The sequence below is a fragment of the Malaclemys terrapin genome, chromosome 4 (genome assembly GCF_027887155.1).
Source record: "Malaclemys terrapin pileata isolate rMalTer1 chromosome 4, rMalTer1.hap1, whole genome shotgun sequence".
Classification (NCBI taxonomy): Eukaryota; Metazoa; Chordata; order Testudines; family Emydidae; genus Malaclemys; species Malaclemys terrapin.
The window spans coordinates 92,544,868-92,565,254 of NC_071508.1; the positions used below are offsets into that span (position 1 = coordinate 92,544,868).

Below are 20,387 nucleotides of genomic sequence, written 5' to 3' on the forward strand. Positions count from 1 at the left end.
AGGGTGCCCCACCACCCCACGCCAATTTCACCCCATGCCACCCCCAGGTGCCGGGCTACTCTCTACCAGCACCCGCTGCCCCCTCCCCCCACATGCGCTATGCCCGGGGGTCTCTCCCGCGGCCCCAGAAGCCAATCGGGACCCCATCCCCGCACGGGGAGGCGGGTCCGAGGCCTCCCCCGGCAGGGCGGAGCGAGCTCCGGCCGGCCCCGGCGGGGGGACAGTGGCGCCCAGCCGTGTGCTCCGAGCGGGGAGCCCGAGCCCAGGCCCCGGCCCTGCCTCCCGCTCAGCTGCGTACCTGGTCCAGGTTCTCCTCGCTGCCGCTGTCCTCGGTGTCGGAGTCGATGAGGACCCGGCCTTTCCGCTTCTTCACCATGGCGGGGCCGGCTCCGCCGCGCTGAGGGGCCCGCGGACGGTGCGGCACTGAGAGCGGCTCGGCCTCCCCCGCGCCGCCCGACCGCCCTGGACACAAAGGGCACCGAGCATGCGCCCCGCGCCGCCCCGCCCTCCGGGGCGGGGCCTCCGCAGCCACTGGCGGAGGGGGGCGGGGCCTGGGCCGGGTGCACGTGCCGGTGCAGGGCTGCTGGGACGCGGTGTCACCCGTGGGGCCGGGGTGTCTGTCACCGCCGCGCCGCGCCTGCCGCCACGACCCCTCGGCGCCCCGGGCCGCCCATGCGCTGCAGCTCGTGGCTACCGGGTGACTGCGGCCGACAGAGATTGCGGAGAAATATGTTCTCCTCCGTTTTCCAGCGCGGGCTGGGGTCTCAGTGCATCTGGCAGCGCTCTGAGCGCAGACACGTTCACTGCCGTCCCGGAGAGTCAGGCCGGTTGCCCCCGTGTCGGGGTGGGGCTTTCATACAGCAACTGGGGAGAGAAAACATTTAAAACACGGGAAAAGGTGACTCTGAAGTCTCCAAACTGCGGGGGAGGGGCGTTTGTGTGTGTGTGATACACAAAAATAATTTGAACTGAGGCTTGAAATTGACTAAATAGCAAAGTAAGCACCGACACCCTGGGCAAAGCCCCATTGACGTCAGTAGGGCTCCTTAGGGGTGCAAAAGTCATGATGCAGAGCTTGTTTCAGGATTAGGGCTCAAGGGCTCGATCCTGCTTCCACTGAAATATTGAAGTCAGCGATCTAACTCCGACGGACTTCACTGGTGCAGGATCAGGCCCGAAATGAGGACAGACTGTATCCTGTTGTTTTTATCTTATAACTGAATGGGTTCAATCATGAGAGCGGGTTTGCAGCACGTTTTATAAAATAACCGTTTAATAAGTAAAGGTATAGAGAATTGCAGCTTCATGATCACAGAGACATCAAAACAGTCAGCTAGCTGTACGTATGAGAGTACAGCCTGAAGTTTTTACCTAGCTTGTACTTGGGCAAATTTCCCATTGACTTCAGAGAGATTTGACTTAGCGAAGTGCTCAGATACCATACCATGATGATAGGTACCATATAAGAAATATTATAGAATTAAAGATTTGCCCCTGGAGAATAGAATATAATCTTCTTTTCTAAAAACACAGATTACATACTTCGTCCCTGATTCTGCATGAGGCTCTGCGCAGGCACAAGATACATTTGTATGGAGCTCATTGTCTCTGTAATTGTCAAGACATTTTCTTAGCTGTACATAACTTTAGATAAGGACTAACGGTTGTAATTAATAATTATTTTTGTGGTCAAGACAAAAGTCTTAAATAAATGATAGTTAAGATTGTAAATCAGTATCTATAATCTAAGGGGGTTCCATTAAAATACCATGGATATTGGAAAGCCATGAACATTAAGGTAATGTTTAAACCCCAAAAAAACAAATGTTGAGATGTATCAATGATATAGTTAAGGTACTCTAAACAGCCTTAACTCTGACCTTCCCTAACACCACAGAGTATCATCGTTACTCTGGATACTTTCAATGTACAGTAGTATAAATTAGCCTGTACTATACTAAGTATCACACGCCTAACTAGTTAACAGTTCATATAATGAAAAAAAATCCTTAATGCTGTTCATAGCATACAGAAAAAAAAACTTTTGATGTTCCAATAAAACTACATGTAAAAATTAAATAATACTTTGCACTTATAAATTTCATTTAAAAAATTTCAGCTGAGGATCTCAAAACACTTTGCAAGCATTAATGATTTAACCTTAACAACCTCTTTGTGGCGTAGGAAACGTTTAAGAGAAACCTGACGCACACCGGTGACTTGATCAATGTTTATCACACCTGGAGACAGTGATACAGTGGGGACTAAAAACCAGGAATCCTGATCCCAAGCCCTTGCTCAAACCAGTAGGTGATGCTGCCTCCTGGCAGAGGGATCTGTATCCTGGAGGGACACACACACACTAGGGAACCCAGCAGCAGACAATGACGTGCAGGCTGAGCGGGGAATGCGGTGGGTGTAACTGTGAGCACTGAGGTTCCAAGTGCCTCGCTGAGTCCCACATGAAGCTAGACCGCCAAAGCGTTGCAACGCCTCAGGGGAGTGCGGAACCTTTGCGACGCGGCCAGAGTTCCCCTGACGGGGACTGAATTCGGCGGACCCGGTCGCTAGAGGCTGAGCGGCCTGCGGTGAGGGGGGAGCCTGCGGTCTCTGCTGTCAGGTGAGGCGGGGGGGAGCGTGGCTGTCCCACGGCGGGCTCACTCGGGAGCAGCGGGGGGCTAAGCTACCCCCGGGGAGTGGGGCTGGTCTATGGGGAGGAGGTTCCTGACTCTGGCATCGGCCCGTCTCTCCTCAGCAGCGGTCAGCGCCCCCAGCCTGGTGTTCCCCAATGAGCTGGTCTGGGCGCTCACCCTCGCAGATGTGTCTTGCTGCAGCTGGGCGCCATGTGATTGTGACAATCACCGTGTCGTGACACGATGCTGCCGAGCTAGCCCTAGAGTAGCGTCCAGGGCCGCTGTAATCATGCCTGGGAGGGTCGGCCCCTCAAAGGTAAATGGCGGAGCTCCTTTGTGCTATTTGGGCATAAGCTTTCCTGGGCTGAAACCCACTTCATCAGGTGCATCGGGTTTTAGCCCACGAAAGCTTATTTCCAAATAATTTGTTAGTCTCTAAGGTGCCACCAGTACTCCCGTTCTTTTTGGTACAGACTAACACGGCTACCACTCTGAAACCTTTGTGCTATGTGTCATGTCCCCCTGCCCTCACACATCAAGGGGATTAGAAAAAGCAACCCTTCAATTAGGGCAGTGCTTAAAACGCATATGAGTGCAGAGGGGAGTATGGTGCGAGTGCTTGTGTGTTAAGGGTGAGTGAATGCATGGGAATTATTCAGCTATGGATGCATTTGTATAGTCACAAAATGCTGCATTCCTATGAAATGCTGCAGATTCAGTAGAACTCCAGCTCTTCAAATGTCTTTGAGGACTCCTGAAGACTGGGCAGTGAGGTGCCTGCTGAGGCAAACTTTAAAGGTAACCTGCAAAGAAGAATAATTGGGCTTTTGCTCTGATTTGCTTTTCTGTGATCTATATAAAAAAGGGCTGATTTTTTTTTTTTACGGTAGTTTTCTCACTTTTCCCCTTCCCTGCTTGTGTTTTACTTTAGAAATCTGGGTTCTGCTTCCACTGAAAAGTCTATGATGACCAGCAAACTAGTGAAATGGTATCATCACAAAGGTCAAAAGAGTAAAAACTGAGCCCTTTAGAGAAGGGGTTTTTAGCCATACTGTTTAAACTCTCTTTTGAGTTGTTTTAACATCTGTGATAAATTAACATTTTGGAAAAAGGATGTCTTTGCTAAAGAGTAAAAGAGCCCTCCACTAATATATGTGCTGAAATCTGATGTTACTTATAAAAATGTATGCAATAATTTCTACTTAACTGACTCAATTGAAGTTCTATAACAGTTAAGTTTTATGAGTACTCTGTCTCTTAGATCAGTGTTTACATGCGTTTAAAGTGGAGATCAGAACTGTCATGTAATTTATAGAATGAATAGTAAACTTGCCCATCACTCCCTCTCCAAAGCCTATGTGGGGCCAGGATAAATCTATGTTGAGCCTGGCCTATTAATCTTCACTGCACTTCGGAAGGGCTGAGGGCTGCATAACATTCCCAGGACTGTCAATTCTCTTTTAGTTAGTAACTGTATTTTTACTTCATCCCTAGCCAGCAGGGAACTGCAAAACTTGAGCGCTTTCCTTACCAGCCATTCTGATTGAACAGTAGTGTTTATGTTTATGGGGTGGGAATTCCTTGTCATGAAAATGATTTTAGGCTACAATATGTATTCCCTTGGTCTGTCAAGAAACAAACATGGGACATGAGAATAAAAAATGGCTACTCACCTTTGTAACTGTTGTTCTTTGAGATGTGTTGCTCATATCCATTCTAATTAGGTGTGCGCACGCTGCATGCACTATTGTCGGAGAATTTTCTACCCCAGCAACACCCGGTGGGTCGGCTGGGGAGCCTCCAGGAGTGGCGCCTTCATAGCGCTGTATATATACCCCAGCCGACCCAGCGCCCCCTCAGTTCCTTCTTGCCGGCTACTCCGACAGTGGGGAAGGGGGACGGGTTTGGAATGGATATGAGCAACACATCTCGAAGAACAACAGTTACAAAGGTGAGTAGCCGTTTTTTCTTCTTTGAGTGCTTGCTCATATCGATTCCAATTAGGTGACTACCAAGCTTTCCTAGGTGGTGGGGTTGGAGTGAGACATCGCTGAGTGCAGAACCGCTGATCCAAATGCAGCATCGTCTCTAGACTGCTGTCCAAATGCATAGTGAGCGGCAAAGGAGTGAACCGATGACCAAACCGCCGCTCTACAAATGTCATGGATCGGGACGTGAGCCAGGAAGGCAGTTGAGGAGGCTTGAGCCCTTGTGGAATGGGCGGTGAGGCGCAGCGTCGGGGCACCGGCCAAGTCGTAGCAAGCACGAATACAGGACGTGATCCAAGAGGAGATACGTTGCGAGGAGACCAGTAGGCCTTTCATTCGGTCAGCCACTGCAATGAAGAGTTGAGTCGTCTTCCTAAACAGCTCCGTACGCTTGACATAGAAAGCAAGGGCCCTGCGTACATCCAAGGAGTGCATACGCTAGTCTTGTCGCGTAGCGTGTGGCTTAGGATGGAAGACCGGGAGAAATATATCCTGGTTCACATGAAAAGCTGATACCACCTTGGGAAGAAAGGCAGGGTGGGGGCAAAGCTGTACCTTGTCTTTATGGAAGACTGTATACAGAGGTTCGGACGTGAGGGCTCTGATTTCAGAAACACGCCTTGCTAAAGTGATGGCTACAAGGAAGCCTGTCTTCCAAGATAGGTAAAGGAGAGAGCAGGTAGCCAATGGCTCGAACGGGGGCCCTGTGAGCTTGGAGAGAACCAGGTTAAGATCCCACGCCGGAACCGGTTGACGCAGCTGTGGGTATAGGCGGTCTAAGCCCTTGAGGAATCTGACGACCATCGGGTTAGAGAAGACCGAGGAAGCGTGTTCTCCTGGGTGGAACGCCGATATAGCAGCCAGGTGCACCCTGACCGAAGATATCGCCAGGCCCTGCTGTTTTAGGGATAGGAGATATTCAAGTATAAGTGGGATCGACGCCCGCAAGGGGGGCGTGGCTCGCTGGTTGCACCAACAGGAGAAGCGCTTCCATTTGGCCAAGTAAGTGGCCCGTGTAGAGGGTTTCCTGCTGCCCAACAGAACCTGCTGCACGGGATGCGAGCATCGTAGCTCCGCCCGAGTTAGCCATGCAGCATCCACGCTGTAAGGTGGAGCGATTGCAGGTTGGGGTGACAGAGTCGGCCGTGGTCCTAAGAGATCAAGTCCAGGCACAGTGGAAGCGTGATCGGAGTCTGTACCGACAGCTCCAGGAGTGTGGTGTACCAGTGCTGTCTTGGCCAAGCTGGAGCGACTCGAATCATACGTGTCTTGTCTCTGCGTAGCTTGAGCAGGACCTTGTGGACCAGCGGAAATGGAGGGAAAGCGTAGAACAGCTGGTCCTTCCACGGTAGCAGGAAAGCGTCTGACAGGGAGCCCAGAGATCGCCCCTGGAGGGAGCAGAACACGTGGCACTTCCTGTTGGCGTGTGAGGAGAATAGGTCGATCTGGGGAAATCCCCACCTCCAGAAGATGGAGTGGATGATATCTGGGCGAATCGACCACTCGTGCGTTTGGAAGGACCTGCTGAGACGGTCTGCTAGAGTGTTCTGGACTCCAGGGAGGAACGATGCCATGAGATGTATTGAGTGGGCAATGCAAAATTCCCACAGGCGAATGGCCTCCTGGCATAGATGAGACAATTGGGCTCCCCCTTGCTTGTTGATGTAGAACATGGCAGTGGTGTTGTCTGTGAGGACTGCCACGTAATGGCCTTGTAGGAGACCGTGAAACGCCTGACAGGCTAGGCGCACTGCCATCCGCTCTCGAACATTGATGTGCAGAGCTAGCTCGGATGCGGTCCACAGGCCCTGCGTTTGGCGCTCTCCGAGGTGAGCGCCCCAGCCGAGAGATGTTGCGTCCGTGACCAGGTACAGGGAGGGTTGTGGGGTGTGAAACGGCACTCCTTCGCACACCGACTTGTGGTTCAGCCACCAGTTGAGAGAGATCAAGACCGAATTCGGAACCATGACCACCATGTTGAGGCTGTCCCGACAAGGACGGTACACCGATGACACCCAGGCCTGAAGCGGGCGGAGCCGAAGTCTGGCATGCCTGGTTAGGGAAGTGCAAGAAGCCATGTGTCCCAACAGGCCGAGGCACTTCCTTATTGTGGAAGTCGGGAAGCCCTGGAGGCTGCGGATGATGTTTGCAATGGTCTGAAACCGAGTGTCTGGCAGAAGAGTGCGGGCGAGTCTGGAGTCTAAGACTGCCCCGATAAACTCTATTCTCTGGGTTGGCTCCAGAGTAGACTTTTCTTTGTTGAGTAAGATGCCCAACTTGTGGAATGTTTGTAGTGTGATTTGGACGTGGGATTGAACCTGTTCCCGGTGTGGCTGCGCACCAGCCAGTCGTCTAGATACGGGAACACCTGTATCCTTTGTCGACGAAGGTAGGCTGCCACGACGGCCATACGTTTGGTGAACACTCTCGGAGCCGTGGACAAGCTGAAGGGAAGGACAGCAAATTGGTAGTGTACGTTGTTTACTACAAATTGAAGGAAGCGCCGGTGCGGAGGGTAGATTGCTATATAAAAATATGCGTCCTTCATGTCGAGGGCGGCGTACCAGTCTCCAGGATCCAGGGAAGGGATAATGGTCCCCAACGAGACCATGCGGAACTTCAACTTTACTATGAATTTGTTGAGTCCACGTAAATCTAAAATGGGTCGAAGACCCCCCTTTGTCTTGGGGATCAGGAAGTAGCAGGAGTAAAACCTCCTGCCCCTTAACTCTGATGGAACCTCCTCTATAGCCCCCATAGAAAGGAGCGTAAAAACCTCCTGTGTAAGGAGTTGCTCATGAGAAGGGTCCCTGAAGAGGGACGGGGGGTGGGACGGGGGACAAAGAGAACTGGAGAGCGTATTCCCCCTTCCACCGTGCGAAGAACCCAACGGTCCGAAGTTATAAGGGACCAAGCATGGTGGAAATGAGATAGGTGATCCCGAAATAAAGGGAATGGATCCTGGGTGATGGCTAGTACGCTGTCCTCGAGCGCACCTTCAAAAATTTTGTCTAGGCCCTGAAGGTAGTCTAGGAGGCCTTGGTTCTGACCGGGTTGGGGGCCGGTCGACCTCCTTCTACCACCTCGTCCACACCTTCTGGGGAAGTCCTGTCTTGGATGAGGAGGAGAAGGGTAGAACCTCTGGGGCTGGGGCCTAAAGGGCCTGCGCTGGGGTCCTGAGACATGCATCCCCAGGGAGCGCATGATGGTTCCAGAGTCTTTTAGGCTCTGCAACCGAGAGTCCGTCTTGTCCGAGAACAGCCCCTGACCATCAAATGGCAGATCCTGTAGGGTCTGTTGCAGTTCTGGCAGCAAACCAGACACCTGGAGCCAGGAAATGCGTCTTATGGCTATACCTGACGCCAGTGTCCTAGCGGCAGAGTCCGCTATGTCTAGCGAGGCCTGTAAGGAGGTGCTAGCCACCTTTTTACCTTCCTCTACTAGGGCCCCAAACTCCTCTCTCGAGTCCTGGGGGACCAACTCCTTAAATTTACCCATGGAGTTCCATGAGTTGTAATCGTAGCGGCTCAAGAGCACCTGTTGGTTTGCGGCTCTGAGCTGCAGACCTCCCGCTGAGTAGCTCTTGCATCTGAACAAATTGAACCGCTTGGCATCCTTCGATTTGGGTGCTGCCGCCTGTTGCCCATGGTGCTCTCTTGCGTTCACTGAGGAGACCACTAGTGAACACGGGTGAGGGTGGGTGTAGAGATACTCATGGTCTTTAGAGGGGACAAAGTATTTCCTCTCTGCCCCTCTGGCAGTGGGTGGGATGGAGGCAGGGGTTTGCCATATGGTGTTGGCGTTAGCCTGGATCGTGCGGATGATGGGCAACGCCACTCGGGATGGGGCATCAGCTGAGAGGATGCTCACCACCGGGTCCTCCACTTCCACTATCTCCTCTGCCTGTAGATCCATGTTCCGTGCCACCCTATGTAACAGGTCTTGGTGGGCATGGAGGTCTATCGGGGGTGGGCCCGAGGTTGTCGTGCCCGCCACCGCCTCATCTGGGAAAGATAAGGAGGATGCCTCAGGCGGTAAAGGATCCAGAGGTGGGTCTGGGTCCGAGGGTCCCTGATGTCCAGGATCCCCTGTACTGGGGTCTGGGGCCTGCGTGGGTGTTGGCACAGGAGCCTCCATACCCGCTGGGGGAGGACAGGTAATGGGGGCCGCCGGTACCCTGGGCTCTGAGTGTGCCGAGCGAGAGGCCGCTGGTGGAGCCCCTTGTGCCTGGTGATATGCCCATGGGGTCCAGAAAGACCAATGTGCAGGGTCCTGTCTAGGGTCCTCTGCCCCATCCTGCCAATGGCCAAGGTTGTCCGCTGCCTGACCCTGAGCAGGATAGGCTGAGATCTGCTTCTCACTTCAGAAGAGTGAGACGCAGATCTTGAGGGCCAGAGCGGTGCCGAGCGTGATTGCATTGGCTCCTCCTGGAACGGTGCCGAGCAGTACCGGTCCACGGGAGAGCGGTCTCTGCGCGGTGCCGGGGAGCGGAACTGGGAGCGAGAACAGTGCCGATGGCCATGCCGGTACCAGGATCCAGATCTGGATTGCAAAGAAGACCGTCTGTAGAATCGGTGCCGGGAGCGGCCTCTCGAACGGGATCGGCACTCATACTGGTGCCAGGAACTGCATCGGGACTCTGAGCGGTACCGATGCTCGGGTCGGTGCCGAGAGGTGGACTGGTGCCGGGAGGAAGAGCTGGGCTGCGAGTATGACCGGCGCCGTGATGAAGACCGGTGCCGGGACTGCGAGCAGCATCGGGACCTGCTCCGAGACCGGGAGCGGTGCCGAGAGTCCATGCTCGGAGATGGAGGGCGTAGCAGGGCAGGCTTGCCCCTGGATTGCACCGTGCGGAGCGGATGCGGTGCCATGGTCTGAGACGGTGCCAGTTCCGTGAGGGCAATGAGGTCTCTCGCCGTTGCAAACGTCTCTGGCGTAGACGGGAGACACAGAATGGGGCGGGGAGCCAGTCCGCACCGGACTCAACGGCCCTACTACTGGTGCCGGAGTTAACAGTGTCGATGATGGCACCTGTAACCTCTGACGTTCCGATTCCGGATGCGACTCCGCGGCCACTGCGTGGGGCGCCAGTGCCTGCTGTTGCGTGGCAGTCTCCTGTGTTTTATGGGGTCTCTTGTGACCGGGAGACAGGGAACGGCGCCGAGGGGCTTGCAGCGGACGCGGTGCCGATGGAGGATGGTGCCGTGGGGTCTTATCTGCGTCTCCTCGTGGTGCAGTACCCGAGGCCGCCGCTGGGGCGCTGCGCACTGAGGCGTTTGGTGCCGGAGCTTGGCATGCCGAAGGAGGGTCTGGGCTAAGTGCCGCCTCCATAAGGAGCTGTTTAAGGCGAAAGTCCCGCTCCTTTTTGGTCCTGGGCCGAAAAGCCTTGCAGATCCTGCACTTATCAGTCTGGTGAGACTCCCCTAGACACTTTAGACAAGAGTCGTGGGGGTCTCCCGTTGGCATAGGCTTAGCGCAGGTCGCGCACGGTTTAAAGCCAGGAGCGTTGGGCATGAGCCCGGCTGCACGCCGGGGGAAAAGGGGGAGATGAAAACCCCCTTATCCCCGCTAACTACTTATAACTACTCTGTATCAGCTATTAAACTACTAAACTATACTAAATCTATAACTATACAACTAACAACTATCTACAACAATAACTAACAAGGAAAGCTAGGGAGAGTGGAAGACAGCTATGCCGCGCTCCACAGTTCCAACGACCGTCACGGGCGGTAAGAAGGAACTGAGGGGGTGCTGGGTCGGCTGGGGTATATATCCAGCACCATGAAGGCGCCACTCCAGGCGGCTCCCCAGCCGACCCACTGGGTGTTGCTAGGGTAGAAAATTCTCTGACAATCGTGCACACGGCGCGCGCACACCTAATTGGAATCGATATGAGCAAGCACTCGAAGAAGAACAATAATGCTACAATTTGTCTCTCCACTCTTGTAGCAGTTATGTGCTGGATAAGCAACACTTTCTTGTCTTGACACACGTGTTCTTCTGCCATGCTCTCTCATCTTTGGTCTGCTACTGCCTGCATGGACATATCATTGATTAGGTGGCAGACTCCCACAGGACCACTAGCAACAGCTGCTGCAGAGTAGCATAGTGCTAGTGTTGAAGCTGGCTATAGAGGCAAATGGCAAACTAATTATAATTGATCTAGTTTCCTGATGCAGTCAGTACTACATGTAAAGTGCTTCTGTGCTTGAGCTCGTTGCTCCTATGTAACTGCTTCTGACGCTGCAAGGAAAGGAGAAGAAAAGAGGAAGAAAATGAGAGGATTGGAGGATGAGCAAATGCAGAGGGTTGGAGATAGGGGTCCTACTGATGGTCCACAAAGATTTTTAACTTTGAATTATATGGGACATCAACATTCAGAAGAAACTCTGGGTTAGGGTGATTGGACTTTTTAATTAAGAATTCCCACGGGGAAAGAACAAGTACAATCGTCACATGCATTATTGGTGCTTTGATAATATTTATCTTGAACACCTCCTTTCTTAAAATCCCAGAGGAAATAATGTATTTTAAAATGTCAGGTCAATTTCTATAGCAAGTCCAATCCAGTCTAGTTTTACTTGTCTGAAATTATAATAGCCAATACATGGGGGATGTGAAATAGAGGGAAAAGTGTGGATGGGGAGGGTAGCAGTCTAAAAAGAATACAGAGAACACCCTTTCTTCTCCTAAGGTGAAAATTGTCATACTTTTTGGGGGGGGTGCGAGGGGAGGCTTTAAAAGCATTTTTGGGGATTTTTTTCAGATGCAATCTGCCATCTTAAATCCTCCAGCCAGTTTAACTCTTCCTGGGATTTCTATGGTGCTAGCCTAAATGTGATCTGTTAGGCATGCAAGGTGGGTGAGTGACGCTTAATAATGACAGGCAGAATGAGGGAAGGTATGGTATGACTGCTTAGACTTTCTGCATATTTGCATCTGAAAGGTCATAACTGAATGCCAGATGAAAGGACCATAGCAGTCCATATGGCATTATGGTTCAGCTGCTATGCTTTTCCCTATGGACTGATCTACACTTAAAATGCTACAGCTATGCTGCTGTAGTGCTTCAGTGTAGACACTGCCTATGCCGACGGGAGAGATGCTCCAATTGGCATAGATAATCCACCTCCCCAAGAGGCAGTAGCTAGGGCCATGTCTACACTAGAGAACTTACAGCAGCACAGTTGTAAGATCTCTTGTGTAGCTGCTCTATGCTGATGGGAAAGAGCCCTCCTGTCAACATAATTACTCCACCCCCAATGAGCAGCGGTAGCTATGTCAGTAGGAGAAGCTCTCCTGCCAGCGTAACGCTGTCCACACCAGTGCTTATGTCAGTGTAACTTACATCTCTCAGAGGTCTGAAAAAACATAAGTGGCATAAGTTATGCCAATATAAGTGGTAGCGTAGACATAGCCTAGGTCAATGGAAGAATTATTCCTTCAACCTCGTGCTTTCTACACAGCGGGTTAGGTGGGTATAGCTAAGTTTCTCAGGGATGTGGATTTTCACACCCTAAGAGATGTAGCTATACTGATGTAAAATTCTGTGTAGACCAAGGCTATGCCTCTTACTGACTCTGTCACTTTTCCCCCCAGGGAAGAATATTGTGCAGATGAATTCTGGGCTTTTCAGTTTTTCCATATCTGGCATTTGATACTGTTGGAGACAAGATAGAACGGGGGTTTTCAAACTTCATTGCACCGCAGCCCCCTTCTGACAACTAAAATTACTACATGACTCCCGGAGGGGGGAACCGAAGCCGGAGCCAAAGCCCAAGCCCCACCACCCTGAGTGGGGGAGAGGGGGCAAAGCCAAAGCCCAGGTCCCACTGCCCAAGCTGGGGAGGCCAAAGCTGAAGCCCAAGGGCTTCAGCCCCAACAGGGAGCCTATAACCTGAGCCCCGCCGCCTAGGGCTGAAGCCCTTGGGCTTCAGCTCTGGCCCCGGGCCCCAGCAAGCCTAAGCCAGCCCTGGCAATGCCATTAAAATGGGGTCGCAACCCACTTTGGGGTCCCAACCGACAGTTTGAGAACTGCTAAGATAGAAGATGAGATGGACCATTGCTGTCCTGTATGGAGTTCCTGTTTTTTTCCCCACGTTAAATACCAGATTGCTTCAGTTACTGGAATGGCCAACATTGGATGATATTGTCAGAACAAAGATCACAAGGGATGTTGGACTGAATCTGGTCCTTCATAACCTTTGTTCCATGACTTCTTTCGATGAGAGTTCCTTCGGGGTTGTCTTTTGAGCTTGTGCCTAAATAAGGGATATAAAGCAGGGGCTGAGCTATTGCATTATGAAGTCTACCTTTGTCAAGTGTCCTTCTCCTGTCCTGTGACAGAATTCAACACACTGTGGTATCTGGGTACCACAGAACTTAGAGTCAGAGTCCCAGTCTTCATGTTAATAGCTAGGCTGTGAATATTTCGATGGAGTTCCATATCTGCAATTTTCCTTTCACTTCCTGTCAGGTTATGGTGCACATATGTAGTGATTGTTCCCAGACATGTAGTTATCTTGAAATTGTGTTCAGATTTATTAATTAGAATTCAGGAGTCCTCTAACGGTTATGGTAGGGTATTTAGGAGCTATTTATACAAAGAGATGAATGGGTATTTTTTTGAGCTAATGTGCCTTTTTTTTTTTTTTTTGCTTTCTTCAGTTCTCTCTTTTGCTTAGAGTATTCCCTGCACACTAAGTTCCATCTAGCTATAGAAACTTTGCAACTTTTAAAAATATTTTATAAGAAATTGTGGTTAGGTTATCAGACTTGAGCATCTTTCAGTCTGTGAGTTTCTTGTGGGATGCCTTTGATATGAACTCTAAAATAAATACAGTAATGAATTGGAAAATTAATAGTCATTGAGCTGGATAATAAGATACAGAAGCCAAAAAAAAAAAAAGCGAGGAGGAAATTCCCTCTAGATTACTAGGTTTCATGCAATCTGTACTTAGTTGTCCTAAAAACACTGTTAACTATGTAATGATTCCATAACTGGTTTGGGTCAAAATTGTTCACAACATTCTGTTCACACAATGCTTTAAAGCAGGGGTTCTCAAACTGGGGGTCAGGACCCCTCAGGGGGTCATGAGTTATTACATGGGGGGTCGTGAACTGTCAGCCTCCACCCCAATTCCTGTGTTGCCTCCAGCATTCATAATAGTGTTAAATATAAAAAAGTGTTTTTAAGTTATAAGGGGGGGGGGGGGTCGCACTCAGAGGCTTGCTGTGTGAAAGGGGTCACCAGTACAAAAGTTTGAGAACCGCTGCTTTAAAGGTATACCATCAACTTGAAAAATTATATATCTCTTTGTAAAAGTTGTATCTATTGTTGCTACAAGTAGAACCTGAATTTACTATAATGGAAAGAAAATAAATTGGGAAATAATTTTTCAGTTGATTTCCTTTATGCATTTGACAGTACTTTGTGTAAGTCAGTCAGTTTCTGCTGTTTGTGTGTGTCTTTCACACAACAAGGGCAGGCAAAAAGTGTTTACAAATTAGGAAAATGTCACTGTACATTCACAGGAAGACTCAGCAGGTGTAGTACTTGAAACTACTTTTAACTCATATATTTTTTAAAATGACTGGATTTCAAGTTGGTGTCTCTTTTAAATTAAACTTGCAAGAATGCTTCAAGTGTAGCTTCTTTAATTGTTTCTTCTCATTACAGGTGGAGGCAAGCTACATTAACCAAAATAGGATATATCTAGTTTTTTTGTTTTTGTTTTTTTGATTTTTTAAGAATTTGTTTCAAACCTGATAATTATCTTCCTCAAGGAATTCTGATTATTCTTCAACCTTGTTTATCATTATGGCTCTATCTTTTAAACTGCTGGACAGTGTCTTTCTTTCTAGAAGGTGCCATAGGCAAAATGCCTTGCATCCTTTGCTTGGACCTCTCCTCACTGATTGCATCTCAAAATTGTACAGTAGCTATAGGAGACCAGGGACATCCCCTGATAACACTCCACCTTGGAAGATGAATTTCAGCTTTGAGAAGGGAGTGGATGTAATTAAGAAAAATTTTGGCCTCCTAAAAAAGGAGTTGGTGGATCACTGGAAAGGGCCTGAGGGCTATCATTTTGACGAGTACTTGTTGCAACAGACTAGAGTGGTCTGGGAGTTTCGCAGCCAGAAAGATTTAGATGAGTGGGTGGTTTCTTCTGATGCAGAGATCGGAGGAAAAAGTGAAACCTACCTAAAACTGGGTAAGAATAATCAGACTGCTCTGCTGTATGGGACCCTCAATACTGAAGTACCTCGTGATGGGGAGACAAGATACAGTGGATATTGTTCAATGAAAACCAAACTGCCAAAGGTCAGTATAACTTAGTGACTTAAGTTATTAACATTCAGTGTTGAATCAGTCAGCATTTCTCTGCAGTCAGGACTGGAGCAGTAGAGACTTGGGTGGCAATTCTCTCTCTAGAAGAATACTTTTTTGTGTCATGTTTGTTTTCTTTCCTCATTTAAATTAAATTCTCCTGGATGCAAGAAAAAGAGAAACAGGCTGAAGTTACATACTATGCATCTCAATCTTATTGCACAAAATTGACTTCACTCCACGCACAACTGGAGAAAACTCTATCCCTTGGGTGTTTGTTCTTCTGAATATGATAACTGATGTATTTACTTGGCATGCTGCAGGGAGCTTACAGATGAACTTTCATTATTCCACACATTTCACAGTCTGTCCATTGAATAAAAAATGCAAAACTCATATTATTGCGTTTTACTGGTGTTAGTTAATTAGGTTTCTGAATTTAAATTTATAACAACTTAATGTGTCAATTTGGCCAAAACAAAGGCAGCCTTTTCCCTAAGCTCAGAATCTCTTGAGACTTTCACAGGAAAATCTATTGCCCTGTGTTTTACAGCTGTACAACTGCTTGTCATACCAGCCAGAATAAAGTGGTCTTTTACTTGTTGCAAATGTATCAGAGCATCTGAAGGAATGAGACATTGCTGCATAAATCCATTCGGTGATGTAATCGCTGCCCTGCTCCGTGAGCAGGCTGAACAAAGCCTTAGTTCAGGGCTAGATCTTCGTTTTCAGGAAAGAAACAAATGACTCTTTTTTATCAGTATAAAGTGGGTTTCCTACTACACCTTGATAACTGAGTAAGAGACAACCTTGTGTATGGTCTCCCCACAAACCAAAGATCTCCTGCAACAAGTTTTGTATCCAGAATTGGTTTGTTTTAAATGACTGGTTTAGTGTCTAATCTGGAGTTAGTGTGTGTATACATATACAGCCAAATTGTCTAGGCCTTAACTCTAACGATGTGCATCCAAACTCAATTTTAGATCAGAGCACTTCTTTTTTTAGTGGAGTCAGGAGGGAAACAATCTATATTGGAATGTGCCTTTGTAAAGATCTGCACTTGGGTTCTGTAGTGTGTCAGAATATGCAAGGGACAAATCTTTTTCTGCCAAGAGACTGAACCTAGTTCTAACTTGAACAAAAAACAAAAAAGGTGATGTTGATATGGTTTACTATTGTCTGTTTCCTACACTCAGTGAGGAACTATTGCCCTTCCTATTTTACATTTACAAAAAAAGGTGGATGAACACCCAGTCAGAAAGTAGAGCTTAGAGTCAAATGTGTAAATAACACTGCTGTTGTAAAGCAGAATAAATAGGGTACATAGTTATCTCACTTTCTTAGGCCTAGGACCCTGGGGGATAGAAAGTATGTACAGGTCAGTCAAATGCTATGTTGACAGAAGCAATATAAGAACTAGAATAGGTAAAAATGGACCAAATTAAGTGTAGGGGTGAACACTTATGAACACGGATGAACTCATTCAAAGGGAGGCAACAAAGAACAGAACACAAGACTTTCAGATGTGGATATATTCCCCCATCTGCCACTTACTTGCTGTGTGAAGTTAGCCTTGTTGTTTAACCCCTCAGCTCCTCAATCTGTAAGAGTTAGCCTCCTTTCCAAAGCAATTTGAGGCTAATTAATGAGGCATAAGGGCAAGGTATAATTTTTAAACTAAGGAGGATGCATACTGCAGCACTGCCACAAGCATAGAAAGAACAGCCCCAGCCTTCAGGCTAGCGTTAATGTTATCTGTTGTCCATGTTACCTGAAAAACTAGTAAGCAGGAAGAAAATTGCTCCTAAGTAACCATGGAGTATGCCTCAAAACTGAGGGAAATTTAACATGTTTCTTTGGTACTGTCGTAGGCCCTAAGCGTGCAACTGTTCAGCAGAGGGAGGCTCTGTTTTCCCAGAGCCTCATTAATCTCAGTGGGGCTCCTTGTAGATGCTTGGGTCTGCCTGTGTGGAACCAGTTGCAAGATCAGGGCCCTATCTTATAAAATAAAGTGATGAGATAGGGAAGGTGTGCAAGATTCAGAGGAATTGAATATTTATATGGATAACAAGCGTCTTGGCATCTAACGCATTTTGGAAAGGATGGTAGTTATATAAAAGCTAGTTTCAGGGCTTCAGCCAATTTTTATTAGGGATTAGAATGTGACTTCCATAGGGGGCAGATTGTCCCACATCTGCCATCTGTGAGGTTTCTTGCACCTTCCTCTGAAGCATGCTGGATGGAGCATTGGTCTGATGTGCTATGGCACCCCTTTTTATGTGTGGAAGTAAAAACAAATGGTAGGTCTGCTACCTTTGAGAGGGTAATCTGATGCTGGGAATGAAGTGTCACTTGTTATTGTGATTGAAGAAACAGCAAGTATGAGCCTTTAGAGCATGCAATCCCATTTGAGGCCTCTAACACATTACTGAAATTTTGTGTGATTGAGTGTAGTGAAAGCCACTCACTCTAGCTTTCCTTATCCTCTAGTTTCCAGTAGGTCACAATAGATAGCTTGGATAAGGAGTGTCTAGAAAGGGGAAATTGATCAAAGTGGTAGTTACCTGTGGTCTTCGTAGTAGTAATTCTCATTGAAATATTGAACTGTAATAACATGCTTTATTTATATCTTCTAGGGAGCATTTGGAACTAAGAAGTATTATGATTGGTCAAACTTTAATAGTCTGTATTTACGCATTCGTGGTGATGGTCGACCCTGGATGATAAACATCTATACAAACCCATACTTCTCCCATCAAAAGGATGACCTGTACAATTACTTCATGTTCACCCGAGGGGGTCCATACTGGCAGGAAATTAAGGTAACTTTGAATAGTTCCTGGGGACTGAGGAAGATTAATTCTCTTCAGTACTGTATTGCTTTAAAGATTGCTGCATTTATGCATACCAAGTTCTTTGGCTTATCAATACGAATAGAAGTTCCCCGAACAGCTATTCTCTGTTTCTATTGAGAAAACAGCTAGTTTATATAATTCTGTCTAGTCACATGGTCAGGTCATGGAGTTCCACAGAGCAATCAGCAAGTCACCACAGAAGAATATAGGGCTGGAGCAAGCTTCAGAGGGAAACAAAGAATAAATTTGATCTGGTCTATCTTCTGCATATTAACTCCATGTATATGATTGGTACTATTGCAGGAGCTAGACAGAGCATAAAATGGGTTAAGCTTTATGCGGAAAGTAGTTCTCCTAGTATTGTATGTGTACATGTAAAACTAAAGTCCGTATTTCTTATGGTCAGATTCCATTCTCCAAGTTCTTTCTCTCAAGTCGGGGGAGAATCCAGGATGAACAGTACCCACTCTGGTTAGATAAGGTAAGTTGTTTCTGCACCTTACACTACTGAAAGTCTCATTAAATGATAGTAACTGTATAAGTGAAGATCATTTAAAACTTGTCAAGGTATCTAGAGCTATATGAATTTGAAATTGCAGTATTTTTATTCCACAGATAATATATATAGTTTCTCACCTTTCTTCTTAATTTTCCAAATTTAATTAAAATCTCTTATCAAAATAAATTTGAAGAGATGTAGTTACTAAGAATCAGTTGACAATTTATTGAGGCTTTCAGAGAGCCCTGAAAGAAACTACTGATGAGAGGAGGCAAAGTCCTGCACTGAAACAAAAAACTGTCAAAGAAAAGTAGATATAAATGGTCAATTATGGCAAGAAAGTGGGATATACTAGAACAGGTATTAAATATGTATTAGCAACCCCATTAGGGTGTGTAGTGAGGTGATAATTGTAGCTAACAATTCTTTAGGATAGTCAAGAGAGAAGAAACCAAAAATTAGGTGAATGGCTAACACTGTTGCATATGAAATTCACTGTTGGCAAATGCAAGGTAAAAGACATTGGAAGCAAGGAGCTATTTGTACATCTTACTGGATTCTACGTTAACTAAGTCGAGAGAATGCTGGTTATAACTGAGGACCGGTCAATGTGCAGTTTCTGTCAAAAGCAAACAAATAAACAATGTTAAGAGAAGAAGTGTCATTTTATGTAGTACCCATTACATAAATCAATGCTGTGTATTCACCTGGAATACTGGGTTCAATTTAAGTACCCAGTTAAAAATAATACATAGTAGGGGGTTCAGAGAGGGGTGTTGAAAGTGATTAACAGCATGAAAACACTTCAGTAGTAAGAATGAAGAAATTGGAACTGTAGATGAGACATGGTAAAGATATACAAAATAGCAATTGATAGAGTAGGGAAATCAGATCAGATACAAGAACAAGGGGAATTCAATGAAATTAAAGCTTAAATGCAAACCTAATAGAATACTCAACATTACCCCATCAGACTCATTTCCACAAGATATAATTGAGACTACAGGCTTAAGGTTTAAAAAAGGAATATACCTTTTGTATAGTTAATGAGAACATCCAAAGTTACATTAGTGAAGATTAAAAATAAAACCCAGAATCTTGTAAGAGAGGCCTCACATTTCAAGGCATTAGCCACTCTGTTTGATGAGGGCCAGGAAGAAACGATCAGAGAGACTAACATAAACCATAATTGGCTACTACAAAATTTCATGCACTTTCCTTGGTCTAATTGGGTATGGAATTCTTGTATGTAATACCTGACATTTCCTCCTTACATGCCCCCGGCTCCCCCAAATGGCCTCCATCCTTTTACCATTTTTCTTTGTGAAAACCTTTAGTAGTCTACTTAAGTCTGAAATCCTAAGTTACATGGAAATAGTCATTATGTCACATGGGACGTTTGCCATGGATAAGTAAGTCTGCATTTTTAACAGTATACTTAAAGGCAGAAACGGAGAAATTTGCAGCATTGAAGAATTTCCCAGGTTAAAAATTCCAGGGCTTTTCCTGGCTCAATAAAACACCCCTTTTTCCATATAGCTCAACATAGTTCAAAGACTTAATTGTTTAGAATATACACAAGGGCACATTATCACTCTTAATCACATTCTGTAGTATTAATCCAAAGAGTTTCAGGAATTAATTTTGCTGTAGCAGTGTTGCACATTTGAATAGATTCCTGTTGCAACATGAATATGCCTGTGCAGTCAATGCAATGTATGGAGAACACGGAAAAATTTCCTAGGCTTTACTACCTTTAATCTCACCATTACTTGAAACCGTATCCAAATGAATAACCAATTTCTTTTATCAGATTAGTACTGTTGGATTCACATTGGGAGACAAGGCAGATGGCCCTTTCCAGCTGGAGATAGACTTTATTGGATTGCTGAAAGACAGAGCTCACACAGAAGAATTCGCCTATGAAAAATATGAAAAAAATCCCAAGGCCTAGATGGACCTGCAATCCTGTGGAACGTACTTCAGTAGCTCATTTTATTAAATATTTATACACCATGTTAAACTTGAGTTTCTTCATGCATGGTGGGAGACAGAGTTCACATAAATATTAAAGAG

General features: G+C 47.0%; 2 protein-coding genes across 5 annotated transcripts in view; one reads left to right on the forward strand and one right to left on the reverse strand.

The window, feature by feature from the left end:
• Positions 1 to 459, reverse strand: part of RTF1 (RTF1 homolog, Paf1/RNA polymerase II complex component) — a 45,991-nt gene extending 45,532 nt beyond the window's left edge. For both annotated transcript variants that reach the window (XM_054025653.1, XM_054025652.1), the window contains exon 1: positions 299 to 459. In XM_054025653.1, the coding sequence (XP_053881628.1) occupies positions 299 to 376 (78 nt within the window). In that variant the 5' untranslated portion in view covers positions 377 to 459. The remainder of the gene's footprint in view (positions 1 to 298) is intronic.
• A 1,977-nt stretch (positions 460 to 2,436) lies between these two features.
• Positions 2,437 to 20,327, forward strand: NDUFAF1 (NADH:ubiquinone oxidoreductase complex assembly factor 1). 3 transcript variants are annotated; one of them, XM_054025024.1, is made up of 5 exons: positions 2,437 to 2,620; positions 14,304 to 14,951; positions 17,594 to 17,779; positions 18,219 to 18,293; positions 20,125 to 20,327. In XM_054025024.1, the coding sequence occupies exons 2-5, from the start codon at positions 14,445 to 14,447 to the stop codon at positions 20,263 to 20,265; spliced, it is 909 nt and encodes a 302-aa protein (XP_053880999.1). In that variant the 5' UTR covers positions 2,437 to 2,620; positions 14,304 to 14,444; the 3' UTR covers positions 20,266 to 20,327. The 3 variants fall into 3 exon arrangements, with proteins under 3 accessions (XP_053880999.1, XP_053881000.1, XP_053881001.1); XM_054025025.1 differs by lacking the exon at positions 2,437 to 2,620 and adding an exon at positions 3,565 to 3,621; XM_054025026.1 differs by lacking the exon at positions 2,437 to 2,620 and adding an exon at positions 3,575 to 3,635.
• Positions 20,328 to 20,387: the final 60 nt, after the last annotated feature.

Coding starts and splice junctions, on each gene's coding strand:
- NDUFAF1 (XM_054025024.1), top strand. CDS start 14,445: ATGGCTCTATCTTTTAAACTGCTGGACAGTGTCTTTCTTTCTAGAAGG. Junction 17,780..18,218: donor CATACTGGCAGGAAATTAAG/GTAACTTTGAAT, acceptor TCTTATGGTCAG/ATTCCATTCTCCAAGTTCTT. Junction 18,294..20,124: donor ACCCACTCTGGTTAGATAAG/GTAAGTTGTTTC, acceptor TTCTTTTATCAG/ATTAGTACTGTTGGATTCAC.